This window comes from Hyalella azteca, unplaced genomic scaffold (genome assembly GCF_000764305.2).
Source record: "Hyalella azteca isolate HAZT.00-mixed unplaced genomic scaffold, Hazt_2.0.2 contig16872, whole genome shotgun sequence".
Lineage (NCBI taxonomy): Eukaryota > Metazoa > Arthropoda > Malacostraca > Amphipoda > Hyalellidae > Hyalella > Hyalella azteca.
The window spans coordinates 61556-83266 of record NW_025946679.1 but is presented as its reverse complement, the minus strand read 5'-3'; the positions used below and the strand labels follow the sequence as shown (position 1 = coordinate 83266).

At 35.5% G+C, this 21711-nt stretch overlaps 1 protein-coding gene across 1 annotated transcript in view; it reads left to right on the top strand.

Annotated features, from left to right (window-relative positions):
• Positions 1–21711, top strand: part of LOC108678797 (nephrin) — a 40237-nt gene that overhangs the window by 17477 nt on the left and 1049 nt on the right. Inside the window, exons 6-15 of the mRNA XM_018167269.2 lie at positions 2417–2565; positions 5018–5162; positions 7773–7903; positions 10477–10642; positions 12141–12238; positions 15839–16118; positions 16536–16648; positions 18266–18449; positions 19299–19481; positions 20163–20254. Of these exons, the coding sequence (XP_018022758.1) occupies positions 2417–2565; positions 5018–5162; positions 7773–7903; positions 10477–10642; positions 12141–12238; positions 15839–16118; positions 16536–16648; positions 18266–18449; positions 19299–19481; positions 20163–20254 (1541 nt within the window). The remainder of the gene's footprint in view (positions 1–2416; positions 2566–5017; positions 5163–7772; positions 7904–10476; positions 10643–12140; positions 12239–15838; positions 16119–16535; positions 16649–18265; positions 18450–19298; positions 19482–20162; positions 20255–21711) is intronic.

Here is a 21711-nt window from a genome sequence, read left to right as displayed (position 1 = left end):
AGCAGTTTATTGTTCTATAGTTCAAACCTCTGTTCCCGGAGTCCTTGAACTGAATTTTGATCTGTTATAGAAACGCTTTTAAAAAAAATATCTGATTTTTTTTCATTATCTCTGCTTTCGATTTTTTATTGCAATTCAAAAGCTTAACAATTCCATTATATCGTACATTAATTGCGGTCTGAAAATAAAAGTAAGTGGGTAAGTTTGACGATACAATCGCACGTATCAGTGACACAAATATGAGTTGCTCAGGGCAAATATTCGAATTCACTCTGTGACCGGACGTTCACTACCTTAGCTTCAACGGATGGCCGCCCAAGGTTGCACGCTGGCCACGAACTTAGTAAAAAGCTAGTTTTAAATAATCGATAATGAAGACTTCCCAGTTCACCACTGAAGTTTCAAACACGTTTATTTCAATAGAAATGAGCCCTTTAAAATGGGCACTCTACAGTTACGGTTACAGTTAGGAGCAGCACAGACACTGGCAAATAATTAATCAGCTTAATCAGGGAGAGGGCTCACTGCAAGACAACAAGCTTTATGCCAGATCGGCAGTTACTAGTTACCGCTATGAAGGTCGGAGCAGCAACTTAAACGATCGGCTAGCAGGACACAACTCCCGTCTCATATAATAGGAATCGCCCTCGTCACCTCTCTTTGAGACCGATCTTCCCTGAAGGGGTCGGAAGTCTAAGTTGCTTAACCGGCTTCGCTAAAAAACCCATACATGTAGTATAATTTATCACCTAGCTTAAACAAATTGAAATGAGTAAAAAATGCCTGTAAATACCATGAACGATTCTCATTCGTTCACAACTCCGTTTATGGAGATGTCTGTGGTCGAAAATGAGCCAATGAAAGTAAATTAGGAAGTTTAACGCGCTCCATTGCAAACCAGCACGTGAATGATTGATTGAATCGCTGTCAAAAATAATGTGAAATTACTAAATACTTGGTAGTAACATTATAATTACGATAATTTTGTTTACGATGAAAATTTATTTGAGAAGTTGGGATTTAATGACAGGTTTTATTTGTTTCGGATCTATACCATATTTTACTCGCATGTGTGCAGGTAACGAGTTACGGGTCTTGATGCATTAGTATTATCAATTATATTCATTTAACAATCGCAATCCTTGAATACGAAGTTACAGCATTTATTTCAAATGAACCGTCCCCTCTGCGATGTTGATAAGAACTAAAATGAATGAATGGCGGCTAATGAAAGTTTAGGCCGCCAAAACCATCCATGCTTTCTCAGATAAAAATGGTTATGCTCAGCTGGAAATTTCCTGAACTCGAAGGGAAAGAGCGTACTTCCCGCAGGGATTCAAGTCTTTTTGTGATGATAATGAGGCCTAATTAACGGTTTTCTTTGTAAGCTGTTCGAGCTTCACATTAAAACTTTTATCGCATTAAACTCAATCCTTAACACAATCATTATTAATATAATGTTAATATTAAGCATCTGTACATTCGTTTTTCTAATCGTTATTAGCTAAATTAAGCGAAAGAAATCAATGTACATTTTGCAGTATGACTGAAAATATAAAAAATTTTGATCTAAAATATTATGAATTCGAGTGTATTCTCCTTTGATTCTGAGGAATGTTTATATTTATCAAATGTGTCTCATCTCTGAGGTCATCCTTCACGCGTAATTATCATCAGTCTCCTTATGAATCAAAGCATCAAAATCTTTACAAGTTTACAAATTGATTTTTCAATAAAATAATCGCGAAAAGGCATCTGCGTATATATGAATCCGTTTTCATCACACTATCCCGATGAGTACACAGATCGCGTTCCTTTTCATCGAGAATCGTGGTTGACGCTGAGCAGTTACAATTCAACATTCATGAGTTGAATCCATGGTCATAGAGTTGCATGTATTCAGCCTTATACCCCAATTGCTAAGAAAGTCGATGCTGCAAAAATCCATTATTCGAGAATAATTAGGTATCAATAACAATCAAGAATCAAGTGGCAGAAACTTATGATTTATAGACTTCGAGATTTTGAATTTTTATAATCCTATTTTAGAACAGATGAATTGTTTAACTTCTTCGTTCTAACTACACTAATTGTAATTACGCTTATTGTAATCCCTGTCAGCAGACTACATACTGTAGCTTAGTTGTAAGACAAAATAAATATGCTATGAGGCAGCTTGAAAATCCCTGCAAACTGTAAATCCCTGCAAATTTCAAAAGTTTACTTATAGTATTCATCATCGACGAGTTAACTTTCTATCGTAAAAATGGATTATTACGTGAAACCTATGAAAAAACGCAAAATGAAAATCCCACGCTCATTGAACACCAAGCCAAAAACATGTCCACACTGAAAAAAATAATTCAAGCATTAATATTTCTCATCACTAATAATGGTAAATCATATATGATTACAGATGGCCCAGCAAGCGTAAAAATCGAGGGTCTCGACCTTCCTTTGGACGAGACGAAGGAATCCGTTATCGAGTGTCAGGCCGCGCAGTCTCGGCCCAGTCCTCGAATATCCTGGCAGCCTGAAAGTCTTTTCGTCAGCACAGGGCCCGCTGTGAGTCTCATATTGATCTTCGATGCCCTTTCTGTGGGCTGACACTTCCATCCTATGTTCTTTATTGGCCATTTTCCATCTATTTTTCTGACTTATGCTACGCGGGGGTTATTATTTCGGAAATATTGCGCAATTTTAGCTTTAATTATTATTATCTACATAATTAACAGGTTAACGAATGGGGATTAATTTATTAAGAGTGTATTTCCAGAATTTCCGTTAAATAGATGATGACTTTGAATACTTTTAAAGCACCATTGTCATGGCTGTAACCGTCGTAAATATAACTGTAGGCTGTAAACTATATGTTGAAAAGATTTTCGTCAAACGGTTTCATATAACTCAACATTATTCAGAGTTTTGAGAAATAGAATAAACAAGTATGATAGGGATTACAAAATATGTATGAAGCTTTGGTTCATGGTATTTGCTGTCTTAAAAAGGCGACTATCATTTAATAACATCTATGTTTAATTGTTTAATAAATAATTAAAATCATAGGCCATAACTGATTTAATGATTGTTCTTCGCAGATGATGCTATTGAAGTAACATTCTAACGTTTTGCTCACGCTAAAGAGATTTGCTAATTGTTGCATAGAAAAAAATGTTGAATGCCGAGAGCGAAGATTTAAAACGGCTTATTCTATTTATGAAATGTTTTATTCAGTGCAATATTCAAATCTTCTAATAGTAAGAAATATTTTAAAAAGTTTACAGAGAAATTGAAAATATATTTAAAAATAAAGAGATGTTGTATATCAGTCTAAAGAATTTTTAATGCTGAATTTTCTAATAACAAGAAAAAACATGTAAATGCTGAAAATAATGACCGATCTTCTACACAACATGGATGATCTCAAGACTTCTTCTCTCGTCTCATTTGAACTTCTGCCGGGTGCAAATAAATCTATCTAACAATACTCTTGTTATTCACAAAATTCTCATGACAAGTTGTCACGAACCGATCACCTAGCATCAGGGAACTTAATAGCTGTGTGAGAAAGTTGGGCCTTACTCTATACCCACTTATTTATGAAAGGTTCACCGTTACGTAATTGAAAACTTTCTGATTTCCATGGCCGTTCGTCATGTTTTACCGACTGATCTTCATGGATTGCCGGCTGATTTTCGTGCGCTACCGATTGTTCTCTATGTATTGCTTGCTGATCTTCATGCATTGCCGGCTGATCTTCATGCATTGCCGGCTGATCTTCATGCATTGCCGGCTGATCTTCATGCATTGCCGGCTGATCTTCATGCATTGCCGGCTGATCTTCGTGCATTGCCGGCTGATCTTCATTGATCTTCATGCATTGCCGGCTGATCTTCATGCATTGCCGGCTGATCTTCATGCATTGCCGGCTGATCTTCGTGCATTGCCGGCTGATCTTCGTGCGTTGCCGGCTGATCTTCGTGCGTTGCCGGCTGATCTTCGTGCATTGCCGGCTGATCTTCATGCATTGCCGGCTGATCTTCATGCATGGAGAGTTAAGACCATAATTCATCTCGAATAATCAACCACCCCAGGATGTCTTGATTGCATTGGCCCTCATTTCCTTTGACGTCGAGCTCATAAAATAGATGAAATATTTCTCAGAGTCCAACAACTTCTCAATAAATTCGACTGGAACTTAGGCATCAAAAATACATCGCTTCAATGATTTGTTGATCGCACATGACGCTCCGTTCGGGCGGGTTAAGCTAGTTTTAAGAAGTGAAGAAGTATTTTTTATCTCGCTCTTCAGAAGTTGTCAAGTCATCGAAAAATCTCACTTATTTGCGAAACTCTTAGTATTGATTGAATCGCACAGGAATTTGGAAAAATATTGGCTTTGAAATTACCAAAACTTGGCGTTCTGAAGATTTCTAACGATCACAAGGCAGTGTTAAATAAAATCAATGTTTTTAAAAAATCTAACATTGGATTACTTCAACTTTTGATATTTTTCAGGATTGAAAAAATTGGGTAAATAAGTTCATTGAAGAAAACTTTTTCAACGTGAATGAAATGCTCTGATAGACGCTAGTATTCAACATTGTTAATCTGAATAAATCGTGTATCTTTACATGCCTTTGCTTAATTGAATTTATACCTGTGCTGTTTGAATTTAATAAATAAATTGCTCTAATGCATGTAAAAGGACGGGATATGTTCGCTTGAAGCAACAAATTGTTATCCACCATCTGAACATTTGTTTCACGCCGAAAACGTTTTATTACAGAAGACTGGTTTACAAAGTTGAAACCACAGTGAGGAACTCCCCCACGTTCCATAACCTCCATCGTCATCACCCGTGCGATTTCGTTGGTTCGATGGGTGAACTTATGTTCTTGAGTGATTACTCGGCCTGAGTGGGGGTCTAGAAGTTTCCGTATCGGCAAGTCTTTCGACAAAGATCGATCCGTCTTTCTAAGCTTCCTTACCTCTTTTTCCTCACGACCACATGCAGCAAAAGCGCTCCGGTAACAGGACCGTCTCGAGGGCCCGACTAGCGGCCTCCTGGAAGGATGACGGTATCAATGTTACATGCACGGCTTCCAATCCTTCAGTGCCACGCAACGTGAAATCCACATCAGCAACTCTCCACGTCCGATGTGAGTATTGCCTTGGCTTACACGACTTAGAATATTTCAGAGTTCCAGAAAGAATTGAAATTTCTATGGGAATTGTCAGGGTTCCGGTTCCACACGTGAATTTTCTGAAAGGACTGGAATGATCCAGGATAAAAGAACATGAGTGGATTTTTGTAAAAAGTTTACCCCGACTTCGGGTAAGCTCCAAAAACAATTTTTCGCTCTTTTTGTTTGCAATGGAAGTTTTATTGTAATCTACATTTATCAGAAAATATGTCACTCGAAAAACTTGGGGCAAAAATTTCAATGAAAAGTATTCGAGAGGAATTCTAACATACCCGCTGTATCTGTAAGTCAAAATTAATTGAATTAAAACCGGAATGAAAATTAACACCCGAGATATATATAGCGCACATATAACAATAAAAATTTCTTGGGTCGTAACCAGGCGATTTCATAATTACGTAGTAACTCAGCTTACTGCATAATCGAGAATCCGGTGTTGAGTTTGATAAAGTTAAACATGTAAGAAAATACTTTTACGATATATACGAGTTAGTTGAATTTACTTACAATGTGCACATGTTCAGAGATCATTTAAAGTATAGCCACTTAAATCTATTTACAGCGCGTTAGACTCATCTTAATGCAAACATTACCTTGGAATCCATTAAGCCTCGTAAGGGATCAACCTGCTTCAATATTAACAATTTTATATTGCCTGTAATTACATAGCGAAATCTGCTGGTGAAATTCGATTAGCCGCACTCAGCTGCAGAAACAAGGCTCTTACTTTAATTACAAGGCTTTATTAGGATCGCGTTTTTTATTCAGAATGATTTATTTTATGTCTCGTAATAGGGTTTGAATGGATATGAATGTTTTTTTTGGTCGAAGCTAGTATTACGTATGGTACATATACATATGTACTATAATAATATAGCATTACATGGTATATACGTAATACTATATATACATATATATAGCATATATAATACTGGTATACATATGTAATAAAGTACATATAGTACAGTAGTATAGTACGTATTTTCATGAGATTACCTAATGAAAAGCCAAGTTTTTTTTCAATTACGTATACATTGCATAACTTCTTATGAAAATCAATAATTTTTCAATTTTTCTTCAATTGTAAGTTTTCGATTTACTATATTTTAGCTTAAAATGTTAAAGCCAAATTGAGAATATTCTCTTAACATGTGTTACCAATGCTGTGCAGTGGGAATGGCAATCAAAATTATTAAGTGGAAATAAACAACTATCCCAATCTCAGGTCAACCATAGCTGTTTCCAGTAAACCAGGCTGAGTGTCGATAATATTGTTCCGTGAACCTCATAAAGTGGCATGATATTATAATATTCGCAAATTGCGGTCATAGAGGCAGTTGAGAACCACGGCCCAATTATCCATTACGACAGTTATTTTGCTAGTAGGCGTATGAGTCCGTAGAAAAGTGATATCACCCTCGCCTATACTTTTGTAGCTTCTGCGATTATATGTATGACAAAATAGCGTCTTGCTGCACTGCAATAAATATGAAAGATTTCCTCACGAAAAGCCAGGTTTCTTAATTGATACTTCACAACGTATAGGTTAGAAAATCATCACCTTAAAAATGTATCGTAAAAAAACTGTCCTGACAGTTTTTCCAGCCTTATTGCAAAAGTTTTCTTTTATTCCGTTCTCTTTTCGGGAACCTGTAATTGAAATTCGAGAAAAGAGTTAACCTAAATTGTGCATTCAATTGCTCAACTTTATGGGCATTTAGTCCGATTCGCGAGAGCGAGTTTGCTCACGCTATGTATTGTGCAATTCCCAAGCAAGTAATTGCCACTTTACAGTGTCTCATCAGTATACTACTTTTCGTAAAACATTTTGCCGCTCCCTTTCAAAAGTACACAGAGCGGAGGATTCCTGGGCTCTCTGCTGGATGTCGCTCAAAAGCAAACAAGCCGAGAGGGGTTTCGGAATATCTTTCAGGGTCTGCTACTTCTACGTCAAGTGACATCAAGGACGCTTAAAATGCATGAAAGTTGCTCGTGCCGTTGGGAGAAATTGAACCTGGGCTTGATCAACGTTACGATGTTGTGTAGGGGTTAGCTGGGACAACAAACAAGTGTTTTCCAGCAAGGCACTCGAACGATTCTTACCTGAGACGCCAAATCTAAAATTCGTTGCATCGCTCTGAACGGCTTTAGTAGAGAACGAAAAATTTTGATTTGATGGCCGCTCGACCCAGGCCAACTTCATCACAGGGGAGTGAAATGCGCGTTTTAAAAGCGAATGCTTATTAATGTGAAGTTCTTTCCATACCTTTTAGGAAAATATTCGCTTAAACATATCAAACATATCCCATTTCAAAATAAAGTAGATGGAATTATCTCACTTAAAACAAATAAAAAACGTTCAGCTTTGCTCATATCTTAGCTAAGTTTATTCTTCAGTAAGATGATTTTTGAAAGAAGATTAGATTTTTATTCGGTACAAATTTTATAGAATGTCTGTATTTCTTACGTTAGGTTTGACCGACTTCACCGTCCAGCCTGCTATAGCGGCAATAAAAAGTTCGGACTGCAGGACGGAATCTAAATAGGTTTTTGTATTTGCCTCAGTCGCACCGAGGGTGGCAGCCGTGCTTGCTCCCACCATCGACCGCAGCAACATCAAGGAAGGAGATGACGTTTACTTCGAGTGCAATGTACAAGCCAACCCACCTCCTAAATCCATCACCTGGCTGCATAACGTGAGATTTTAATATATAGTTCTGGTGTGATTATGTTTGCTTGTAGCACTGATGCAGCAGGGTAATCGTGAGTAATTTCGTTACTCCTTCATGATAATGACTTTTCCAGTGTAAAGCTGAGGAGAATCAGCTTGAATTTGAATTTATAAGCTAACATAATTACATGAAATATTTTCGAGCTAAAATCGTAGCTCTACTGAAGCAAGGATTTTAAAGCCCCATATGCTTACACAAAAGAGATTGTAGAATATTGAAATTATTTATTCTAACTGTAAAGCGACATCTAAAACTTTCAGCTGTTATTTTTCCTCTAATTTGGTGCAAATTCTCTAATATCTGCATGTTATTTTGGGAAAAGAATACGCAACTAACAGAAATAATATGTTTAAGCAGAAATACATAAATGAAATTAATGGCTAACGTTTGTTCGTAACGAAAAAATATGACTATAGTTCGTCAGGTATACACTTAATTTGAATTATTATTCGTTTCAAGCAGTCCAACTTGACATTGAACAATTAATTTGCTCCTTAATTATAGTTGTCCAAATCAACTTGCTAAATTTTAGCATACATATTCGTCGGTAGTAAATCAGACCAGTATTCTGCCTGGTTCATGATTTTATGCACGTACAGTATGTTGTCAATTTCAGAACTTATGCATGACCGCAGCATGAGAATGAACGCCTATTTATTATATTAGGTACCTCAGACAATTGGAATATGGAATCCAATTAAGTGTAACTCAAAATGACAATGGGTTTAGTGCTATAGCAAGCGATATGAATGCAATTTCTGAGGACGCCTTCGTTTACAGTACACACGAAAACTCAAGTAATGGTAATAATGGAGTCTAAGCTGTACTTTTACCTTTTTACTGTGTACGCTTGATCTGAAAAAAATTATTATATGTAATAATGTCACCAATTCAATGAAAATGAAACTTTTCTTAACTAGTCCTAAACCATAAAGTATTTCGCGAATACATGCATTGCTTATTTCATGTTGTATTCTCCTCAAGGCGACCACCTTGTTACCATTTTCAACACACCCAAACTCTGGCGTATAAATTTATATAGATTTTTGCGGCTTTAATAGAATTTTTTGTATTATATACCATATGGTCGACATGTTCCGTTTATTTCCGTTACAAAAATGTACAGTTTTGAAGTGCCGAAATTTTTGAAGTTCATTCGATTAGACTGATTTTTTTGCGATTGACATTCAACGGCTCTATTGGCATAGATTGATGACTTGAGTGGCATTTTGCCGGAGTAACTTGTCGAAACTGCTTGGCTCTTGAGGTTTTTTGCATAGTCAGCTCGTTAATCTCTCAGTGCTTTTTGGAACCCATCGGAACCTCTTTCTTTTGCGGATCATTTTTAATCCGACCTGATGAAGAAGGGAAATTGAATTTCGTTTCAAAAGAATTTAAATCCGGTCAACAGATGAAATAAAGGCGATAATTTTGCATGATTATGCATGAGGTCACACAACTTTAAAGGTGCTGTGATGCTTGCCCACAAAATTAAAAGCAATAAGAAACTGTAGTTAGCTTCGCTCAAATTATATTAATATTGAATGACGCATCAAAATTATTTCAGTAGACAAATACGCCTTTTCAGCTTTTTATGAAATAAAAACTTTTTTGATAAATTTCGCCGGATGGATAGCGGTATTGCAATTTATATTTTTAATATGTTTTTTTACCATAAAACTACAGAAAAATTCCAGAAATCTTTTTCAGAAGAATGTCGTGACTCATAAATTATTTTAGTAATCAGCAGATTGACATTTCGCTGACCTGCAAACATTTTCCATCTTGTCATCCTAAATTCTGTCATATCAAATACCACCACCCTGAATTCTGTCTCAAGTTGACAATTTAGAAGCTAAAAACTGTATTTAAATTATGCTCCGTAACAATCAACGTTTTGAACGAAAAACCCTTAAAGCTCCTTGATAGAAATTCGAACCAAATTTATTCATTTCTTATTCAACCAATTTGAACGTACGTACACATTACGATCATAATTAAATTTTGAAAATCACCCGTCTATTTTCCTGTCTTTAAAAGTCGTACGATTCACCCACAAAAAATAACATTTAATAACCGCGTTATATACTTAAACACAACAAGGAGCGTGGATACGTGCTGGAACAACACTATATGTTTACAGTGCCTGCCTCCGAACAAACACATGTGGAATAAAATGAGAGCTTTTTTGGAATAAAATGAGAGCAATTTTGGAAGAAAATGAGAGTTTTTGGAATAAAATGGGAGCTTTTTTGAATAAAGATTTTCTGAAATAAAATGAAAGCTTTTTAGGATAAAACAAGAGCTGTTTGAATTAGAATGAGAGCTTTTTTGAAATATAATAAAAGCATTTTTGTAATGAAATTAGAGCTTTTTGTAATAAAATGATAGCTTTTTGGAATAAAATCAGAGCTTTTTAGGAATAAAAAACTTTTTGAAATAAAATGGGAGCTCTTTTGAAATATGATACGATCTGTTTTGCTATGAAACGTGGGTTTTCACCGAGGTAATAAATCCTAATTTGCTCATGACCTCAGGACACGCAGTTGGTGGCAGGTGAATGGAGCGGAGGGTTGGCGCTACTGCACGGACCAAGTCTGGTGCTGCAGCGGCTCACTAGACTGGCTGAAGGGCCTTACAAGTGCAGGGCTGAAAATGAACTCGGCGAGAGTACTTCTGAAGCTGCGCTCCTCAAAGTCATGTGTCAGTCAATAAAATAGAGTTATTAAGTCCTCTCATGGATATAATATATTTTTGTTTATTAGAAAATAAAATTAGAATACTTTGTGCTAGCGAGTTTTCCATGCGGCATTTCCCTCCTTAAATTATTTCAATGGCTAATTAAATATTTCTTAGAGTATTTTGAAGTCACTATTTAAAATGTTAAGTTTCAAAATAGTAATTTCTTTCGGGGATTATACTAAAATAATAGTTCTAAAACACAATAACTTTTTCTCGATGCTGCGATGAACTAATAATATGCTTCTTCATAATCAATGAGCTAAAAAGTTTCTATATCATAATGTTTTATTAAACATTATCGCATCTCAAGTATGTCATTCTGATGAACAAAAATAATGGTTAGATACGACAAATTTTGTGAGATTTATTGATGAACTTCGATTAGCCTGTGTTGTTGAATAAAATATGCCTAAAGATATGCTTAATATGAACTAAAAAATATTCGATAAAATTGAAACTGACAGGGAAATTAATTTGATATTCATTCAGTTATAGGCAAGTTCAAAATAAAATATCGCAAATAAAATTAAACTTCGCTGCGGTAAATTCCTTTTTCTTTTAATTTACAATGAAATTACGTTTTTGACTAGTTCAATAATCAACCAAATGAATGCATTGCTTAGTTTCTACGGAATTTAAAGCACCAAGAAACTAAAAGCAGAGAAAATGCATTAAAAATTCATAAGCTTTTATCGTTGAACAAGTTTCGATGACCAGCTCCATTATTTGTTCAAAATTTGAATTTTGTTCGATAAAAAGTATAAATTTAAACTAAAGGAAGATTCAATAACTAGAAAGCTGTGACACAGAAACACTACCTATTAACAATTTTAAGAAGACAAGAAGCAAGGTGTACTTAAAACAAGTTACTCGCTTGAAAATATACAGAAATTTAAAAATTCTTGAGTCAGAAGTACGACAGAGGAACGCTTAATAAATTTAATCGGTACGTTGTTCGGAATATCCCCGAAACGGGCTCTGGTCTTCAAATGCTGTCAATTAAAAGACAAAAATTTTTCTCGTTATTTTTTTATTTTGAATAACTGATCAACGAACGACTAAAAAGCAAAAGTAATGTCTGGGAATCATTCCTCATCATGCGAAAATGACAGGTGCAGACATGAAAAATTGCTTTATTTATATCTCTCAATTTTGATAACACAAATGTTATTTTTATTCCCAACGCACTAGCTATCAAGAATATATTTTCCCTTAAATGCTCTCCTTATTTATGTTATAAATTTTCCTTATCAGCTTCATTCCCAAAATTCATGAAAAAAGTACGAAATATTTCGATAAATTTGTGATTAAGATATATGAAATGTGTCAATTAGATATATTAAATATGCGAATAAGTCATATATCAATGTAATTTATATCGGAGATATTATTTAGCCCAAAGAAACGTGTGTGTAGATTTACTGATCTTAATTCAATTGTATTTTTAACTTTATGGCAGATCCCCCTGAATGTGAGCGGTCTGATGCGAGCGTCGTATCTGCTCTACCAGACGAAGCCATCGAGCTGCCGTGCAGAGTGAAGTCTCCAACTAGCGAGGCAAGTATGAATTATAATTATTAATTAATAATTAATAATTACATACTATTACTGATTGATGTAATTAATAATTAATAATTACATCAATCAGTAATAGTAATGGAAGATATGTGCAAGAATTTACAATTGCTTAAATTCTACGTTTCAAACGTACTACATTACAGGTGCTAAACAGAATTGTTCTGATTAGCCATTATTGAATTTGATTGCAACGACGTTTATATTATGGTCAATTGCCATCATTTTACTATCAAACGGTTCAAAAAAGTTTATTGACGAACTTATCATAACTGGGTTCTCAGAAAATGAGAAATAATAATTTAAAGCAAATCATATATTTTGGTCGGAAGCAGCGACTAATGCAGCTGATATTTCTAAATTTTAGAAGTTGGAATATGAACTATGAACATCAATTGCACCAGCATAGTTGCACCGGAAACTTTTTCCTCTGTTCTGTTGTTCCCTGCATCGTAGTATTCAAATTGATTTAGTATTCAATCTTGTATTTATTTTTACACATGGAATTATTAAAATTGTTTCTGCACTATTTATGTTTTTTGAGCCGAATTAGAAAGTTTTTAGTTATTTCATTTGGGATGCCGTGAAAGGTTCAATGTCCTAAATTTCGAAAAATATGGATATTGGAGTGCTTCCTTAGTAATTAATAGTAAATAAAATTTGATTACCCAAGACCTATTAAATTTGTTTAAACATCATTGCTTATGTCAACAGCGAACGTGTCCAACAGAGCCTTTGAAAACCAACGAAGTGTTTGTCAGATCAATAGGCCTGCCTTGCATGTAATGCAGTTCTTGCAGTGCAGTGCTTGCAGTACAGAGTCACAGCCAATGATTTAATTAATGTAATTTGATTTAATTAATGTAATTTGATTTAATTAATGTAACTTGATTTAATTAATGTAGTTTAATTTAATTAATGTAATTTGATTTAATTAATGTAATTTGATTTAATAATTTTATTAATGTAATTTGATTTACTTAATGTAATGCTAATTACGAGATTGTCGTCGAACTGAGGATCATCAGCCGCATTAACAAGGGAGGTAATGATGAACAGGTTGCAGGAAAAATGAAAAGAAAATAAAGTATTATTCATTTAATGGAATTATTTTAACTAGGAAAACGCAATAATATTGATCAATTATGATGGCTTTAGTTTTGTAAGAACGTTGAGTTAATCTGGAATGATAAAGTTCTGAATTTAGTTGATTTAAGCAACTCTGTGATTTTATTATAATTGTGATGATTACTAAATACTTAAAAAATTTTTTTTTTGAACCAATACACGTTGCTTCACGAGAATGTGAGAGAACGAGAAGCAACGTTGAATGATTGAATGGGAACCTTTCACGTTGCGCAAAATGAATGCTACATCTTAACAATAATTCCATTATCGGTTCAACATTTTACTTGCAAGAATCGGACCTATATAAAAAAATATAAGTCAGTACTCACTGTAGTGAGTGACAGAGAGCGCATTTTCTCGTCGGCGAAAACATGAAGTCACGGACGGACAGACAGACGGACAGACAGACGGACAAACAGACAGACGGACGGACAGACGGACATGGCGAGCACAATAGTGCATTTTTTCATAAATGAGAAAATGCGCTACAAATATATACAGTAAATGTAAAATCACTTGCCTAATAAACTACTTTTTATTTCTCGCCACACTAATTTTATTTCCATTAGGCCAGCACGCAATTCGTTTATGATACGCGAGCTGCAATTATTTTCACAGCAGCGAGACCATCAGTGACAGCCTGCCGTGTAACCCGAGTACTTGATTGTTGGTGCGATGGTTGTAATTTTAGTGCATGAGTTTTTACTTAGTTTCGTATATACGGATAGCATTGAAAAATTTCGTAATTTTTGTAGCAGTTTTGTTTGAAAAAGCAGTACGTTTTGAAAAAAACGTGGGTGCGATGGTTGTAATTTTAGTGCTTGAGTTTTTTACTTAGTTCCCTCTATCCGGATAAAATGGAAAATATATCCGGATAGCATTAAAAACGTTCGGAATTTTTTGTAGCAGTTTTGTTTTCAACATATCTTGCAGAGAAAACGTGCCAAAAAAGTTTTAGAACGGGAAGAGCGTAGTAAACGGTGGACGAGTTTTTAGCTCATTTTCTCATTTATGGACGAAATGCACAATTGTGCTCGCCATGTCCGTCTGTCCGTCCGTCCGTCAGTCCGTCTGTCCGTTCGTCCTCCCGTGACTTCACGTTTTCGTCGACGAGAAAAAATGCGCTCTCTGTCTCTCGCTACAGTGAGTACTGAGTTATATTTTTTAGTTCTACAAAAGACAAGTTTTCCAGCGTTTGAATTAGGCTTGCGTGGGCAGTGAATTTTTTTTCTGATTTAGAATTTTCCAACCGTTTACCGTTGATTCTGATTCAACAGTCAGACATATTCTGCACAATTTCAGATGTATCGAAAGTTTGCGTTGCAACATGCTTAATATGGATTATGGAGTCATTTGCTGTAATTGGCTTGGTTTGTTATAAAGAAAACTGTACTCTATTTATATAGTAGCATCGTCATTCGTTAGTTGTTAGACTTTAATTTTACTGAGTAATGCTCTGAAAGTTTTTATCTGCTACTAATTAATAATTGTTAATTCTTCTCGGAGCCAATGGGATTGTTACAAAAAATCGGTAAAACAATGACTCCAGTTTTAATCCCCTCAATCCAGTAAGCATTAAAAAATCTCTGATTCACATGAAGAATCAATCTCATTTACATGGCTATACAAAAATTCAAACTACGCATGGTAAACATACTATAACTGTTTTCAGTAAATTGTTCATTGGGTGCGCTGTAACACTTATATCAGGATGATAACACCGGTGTGTATGTTTGCTAAGACGCACAATGTTCGGTATTCGCATTTTCTTAAATGCAAATAAATATATTGAATCTTATTTATCTGCTCCAATAGTTTTTTATCTGCTCCAATAGTTGAATCTGCTCCAATCTTTTTTTAAATCATCGTTATTTTTAATTGAATGAATTTTATTGTTCTCTTTGTATTTGAACACAATCTCATTACTGAGAGCGTCCATTCAGATGTATTAAGTGAACTAATTGATTCCAGCTGCAGAGTCAGCTCATTAATTCGGTGCTACATAGCGCCATTGAGACGAACCTAATTCCAGATGTTAGCTCTTATGTTAACCCATGTTAACTAATTCAGCAACCCAGGAATTAAAATTTCAGTTATTATTAATCATATTTGTTCCAGTCTCAAATCAATATGGTGGTTCCTAGGTAACCTTTTAAAGTTTCAAATCGATTTGCATGCGGTATTAATTTCCCATTCTTTTCATTGCCACAGTGACACTACCTGACACTATCTGGGCTTTAACAACACAACCAAGACAAATTTTCAAAAAATTATTTACGCAATTAACGTAAATTTTACCATTGATCTCAGTTATGTGTCAGTAAATGGAGACAATGGTAGAATTACATAACTCATACGATGTTTTTATTCAAGCTGTAATTTATTTAGAGTCCACTTCTTCTACAAATGCTTGAAATGATTTATCGCTTATCCAATGTTCTTCACTCATCGCAGGTATCCTTCCATTGGTCAGTCAACACATCCCGGGGGCTTTCTGAACTGGACACCTCGCTCTACACTCTGGAGGATACGTTAAGCACTTTAAGCTTCGTACCTCAGGACTACGAACCCATATTGCTGAAGGCAGCAAAAGACGGAAAGTCATCCGGAGCAAGCCGCTATAAAGACTTGAGAACACCTACGGGCGAAGAGGTTTTTGGAGTGGTCTATTGCAGGGCATCTAGTAAATTCGGCGAGCAGAAGCGACCGTGTACCTTTGTAGTCAAACCTGCTGGTGAGAAAATTGCAAAACCGGTCGGGCTAAATTGATTAGACTCTTTGGGCAGATTTTTCATAAAAGTTGTTAATCGACTTTAATTGTTAGGAGCTGAGAGTGTGAAGTGGCCAGGCAGAAGTTAATATACTTTATCTAAATTTATCATTACTGTTAATAATAGTTATTTCTGACTTATTATTTCTTGAATTTTACTCGTTAAAGCCATGATAATATATTGCAATATCTGACTGAGATTTACTGTGCTTATTTTTCTTCAAAAATTTTTTACCATAAATGCACCTAATGAAAATCTTAAAACTCTCTAATATACAGCATTCACGGAAAATTATTTAATTTATGATTTTAAAGCTTCCTGCTTGTAGCTCGCAACATTCGCCATGTATTTCGCGTTGAAATATTCGGGCTTATTCGCAGGGCCCCCAGAGGAGTTGCTGTCGTGCTCGCTGGTAAATCACAGCGCCACGTCGCTGGCAGTCACTTGCTCCCCCGGGTACAATGGCGGCCTGCCGCAAACTTTCTCCGTCAGGGTAATGCCACGTGTCTAGTGGAATGCCTGCCTTATTCGTAATGTATTTCAAGCACCTAGGTAACGAGTCAGGTAGCAAGGGTGATGCTACGTGTCTAGTGGAATGCCTGCCTTATTCGTAATGTATTTCAAGCACTTAGGTAAGGAGTCAGGTAGCAAGGGTGATGCTACGTGTCTAGTGGAATGCCTGCCTTATTCGTAATGTATTTCAAGCGCTTGGGTAAGGAGTCAGGTAGCAAGGGTGATGCTACGTGTCTAGTGGAATGCCTGCGTTTATTCGTAATGAAGCACTTAGGTAACGAGTCAAGAAGCATGTGGAATGACACGTGTCGCGCGGAAACCCGTTTTTTTTTTCGTAGCATAGATAGATGAGTTCAATAGAGTTCAATTGAGTTCAATCGAGTTCAATTGAGTTCAATTGAGTTCAATTGAGTTCAATTGAGTTCAATTGAACTCAATTGGACTCAATGATTAAAATGAAAATGATTTAAGATTATAATTCCTATATGTACGAGGATACTGAGGCAGAGTTCGAATGAATACGAGATTATGCTCTGCCGTTTCTTGTTCTTCAGAAAGAGTCACTTAAAATGAGTCCCTTGACATGCAGAAATTGTATGGAGGTTCAGAGAGCCCTCGAATAAAAGGACATGTAGAGTTATTTTTTCCAATAGTGAGTGGCATGAGTTTTAATTATGAAGCCAACTATTAATTCTAAAGCAAATATTGTTCCATGTGAAGATGATAAGATGTATCAATTCTAATTCTATTATGAAAAACAAAATTTTTTCCGGTAAATGTTGACGAATGCGAGCGATTGATAATCCAATACTTTTTACGTCATGGAAAATATGATTTTTTATTTTATTTCGAGAGGTTCTCAAAATTGTTGTCAGCATTTCACCCGTGCTAGTTTTTTCGATGAAAATCACGGTAAAATCGTAATATCCATGTAATATCCTCCGAAACGATAGAAGGAAATTAAAATATATCCTTGAAACTTCCATCGTTAATTAGTATAAACTTATTAGCTCAACATTAAATTAGATCCCAATAATTGCGATTCTTAAAATTCGTTAGAACCACATTTCAGGATGCAATATTAATAATTATATAATTTCTGAAACTGTTCTTGCGGAGTAAAAATTGAAATAAAACACAGTTGAAAAATAATTATAACGATTAATATTGTTCTGCCTTCACGTTTAAAAAAAAATCAAGAAAATTTAACTTTTACAGTTATCAATTAGTATTGCAACTACCAATAAAATACAATTACATCCAAATAAATTATGATATGATGAAATACACTGCATCTGTACAGCAAAGCGAAAATCAATTTCCAGTAAAATTTCAATGAAGTCGTAACGGGTTAACTAGACATTGTTAGCGTTGTGTAGACCTTTGAATTGTATTTACTCTTATTTGAATTGTATTGTACTTAAATTTTAGAATGTTAAGGATCGGAGAGCGTGTTCTCGGCAACACTAGAACGATAATTTATCCTAAAAGCTAAAAAAGACTGAAAAAAATCAACCACCGCAAAACTCATCTCATGTTTCCTCTTCGCGCCTGCTTTCTTCTTGCTCCAGCTAATGAAATGCTCTCACTTGCCTAGGTTTTGGAGGAAGCGACGGGCGTTTCCGTGGCTAACGTGTCGTCAACTTCACCAAATATCGTTGTCGAGAATTTGGCTTCTGGACAAGATTATCTTCTGGAAGTTCGAGCGGTGAACGCCAAAGGGGAGTCCAGGCCCTTTCTGCTGCAAGGCTTCGCACTCAAAGTTGCCGAGAACAAAATACGTATGGTGGAACAGAGCTTTGCTCTAATGAATGCATCTGAATATTTTGGCTGTAAAAAGTACCTTAAGCGTAATTAGTAAGGTTCGTTTATTTGGATATGAAATATTGGTTAATGCTCTGTCGTCATTTAAACTTAGAATGAAGTACTGTAGGTAGCACTCCAATGCGCGCCATGTGTATCCACTTTAAAGTACATTATAACTCACAAATTTTTTTTATTATAAAATGGCTTTTGGGGGATTAAACCGCCACAGATGGTGTTCAAATTGTCTAACCAGAACATAACCAGTTTATAGCCAGTTTGTAACCGGTTCACAACCAGTATTTAACTAGTTCATAACCATTTTACTTGACTAACCAGTTCATTTGACAAATCGGTTCATACGACTAATCAGTTTATTTGACTAATCGGTTCATTTGAATAATCAGTTCATTTAACTAACCAGTTCATTTGACTAGCCAGTTCATTTAACTAACCAGTTCATTTGACTAGCCAGTTCATTTAACTAACCAGTTCATTTGACTAGCCAGTTCATCTGACTAACCAGTTAATTTGAATAACCAATTCATTTAACTAATTGGTTCATTTGACTAACCAGTTCACCAGTTCATTTGACTAACCACTTCATTTGACTAATTGGTTCATTTGACTAACCACTTCATTTGACTAATTGGTTCATTTGACTAACCAGTTCACCAGTTCATTTGACTAACCACTTCATTTGACTAATTGCTTCATTTGACTAACCAGTTCATCAGTTCATTTGACTAACCACTTCATTTGACTAACCAGTTCACCAGTTCATTTGACTAACCAGTTTATTTGACTAACAGTTGTCCATTCCACAGATGCACTGAGTCCCGAGGGACGAGACCTGCAATTGCTGCCGGTGTTCGTGGGTGTGGTGGCTGGAGTTGTGATTATGGTGCTGCTGCTGCTGCTGCTCACTCGACTGCGCTATAATGGCAGACAAATGAGAACTGCAGCTGCCACCACTGCGTCACTTCCAAGCATCAAAAAGGAATCTTCATGTGAGATTATTTACGATGAAGGAATTCCTACCCTACTGGAGTAATTATCTTCGCAACCATCATATTTATTTAAATCAGCTTCAAAGCGAGCAACGGATCATCCCACATAGACCTCCACGTGTCGAACAAATAATATTGAATTGCCTTTTAGAGACTCGTATTGGAATAGGAGCTTGAAAAGTTGATTAAAACTAAAGATTTCCGAAAATTTTCCAGCTGGGCATCACAAATTTCAAGTGTAATATCAAAACTAGATCAAGTACGCGTCCCAGCTAAATTCACGTAGCGACCGATTTCTCGTCTATGATTGGAGTGATCGGTGAGTTTAGGTTGGAAGTCCGATGACTGACGGAGTTTTGTACTCGTGACTACTTTTTTTTGGTTTGGAAATGTGATGACTGACGGAGTTTTGAGCTCGTGACTACTAGTTTTGATTGTAGGGCCGCTGATGACGATTGTTCCAAAACTCGATTACTTGCAGGCTTATCGACGGGCAGCGCTGAGAGGCCGGAGGTATGTGTGGACGGAAGTGTATGTGTGGACGGAAGTAATGTGTGTATGTGTGTATTCGTATGTAATGTGTATGTAATTACACATTACACATTCGTATGTATTGTGTATTTCGTATGTATGTGTGTATTTCGTATGTGTGGACGGAAGTAAAAACTCGATTACTTGCAGGCTTATCGACGGGCAGCGCTGAGAGGCCGGAGGTGCTGCGGCCACTACGTGAGGTGGTGCATCGTGGCACCATCACTGAAAATTTGGGACAGGTCAGGGTTTTGAGACAAAAATTATTATTTTATTTACAAATTTATTAAAAATATATACTTTTTATTTTTTTTAATTTCGTCGTACAAATTAATTTAAACAATATTTTTTATAGCAAAATTGCTGCAATAGTTCGTATTTTTGCTATTATTCATTTATCATCGAAGAAAAAGGTAATCGCTTGTTAATTGGTACGCACATCATTAATTTTTAGTCATGGCTGCCAGATTCAATTAGGAATAGTTTTTGGGCTGCGATCTTCAAGATTCGAATAGAAGGATATCTTTTTTAATAATGCACATGCCCTTTTCCACTTACTTTTAAATGCACATTTCCACATTAAAGCGGAAAAATACATCACATCTGTAATGAAGCGCAAAAGCGTCTATTAATTCTCTCATATTGATTTTTTAGAAGGGCAATACAAATGAAATGAGAGTCATCACTACTGACGGTAAACGGGATAATAACTCATGCTTAGTCGCAACTAAGGGTTGACAATAGATTTTTGGCATTTAAAAAAATTGCTCGAAGAGGGTGCTCATTAATATAGGAATCCAAAAGACGCATAAATAATAACAATAAAAGTGTTCATTCATATCATAAAATTTTTGCTGCATTTATTAGGGTACGAGAGCAAAATGTTTGGGTGCACAAGCTGGGAAGGCAGGGGATGGTTGATGAAGAGTCTAATCTGATTGAATTTGTAACCTTCATATTTTGTTAATATTTCTCATTAAATAAACACTATATTCTCATCTAATCTATCTGTAACAATTCATGTGATAAATCACCACGAAATTTCCAAGATTTTATCTGATCACACGGGGTTGCAGTAAATGCTCATTATCATAATTGTTATTATTTATCAGATGAACAGAATAATTTATTAGGTTCTCTTATGAAAGGTGTGTGGAGGATTATACTGACAATTCTTTTATTTTATTTTTACATTTGATAAACATAAGCTTGAAATTGTAAACAATTTTCTGAACTTTGAAGAACGCATTATTCAAGCATGGCCAATAATTTCCGGAAAAGTCTACGGAATTCAACACTAATATTTAATTACGATGATTAAGAAATCGTTATTATTTTGGAGGCGAATCAGGTATAATATTTAAAAAATTGTAGATTGAATAATAATTAAGAAATGGTATCATTTTTTCCTATTCATTTATAGATGGCTTCCTAGCTATTGCTAATTTCTGGCAGAATATATCGCTAAATTGAAAACTTGAAGAGAGTTATAGCAACTATAATAAAACAACTGACTGACCACATTTCTGGCATCATAAAAATTTCTGAAGCGAAAAACGACAGATGGTTTCTAAATCTTATATTTTAGTTCCATAGGGAAATGGTTTTAGATTGCACATTTGTACGAAAGAGTGCATGCAGAAAAGAAGATAATCCCACAGACTGTCATTAGCTTTAATTCATCGTTTAATAATTTACA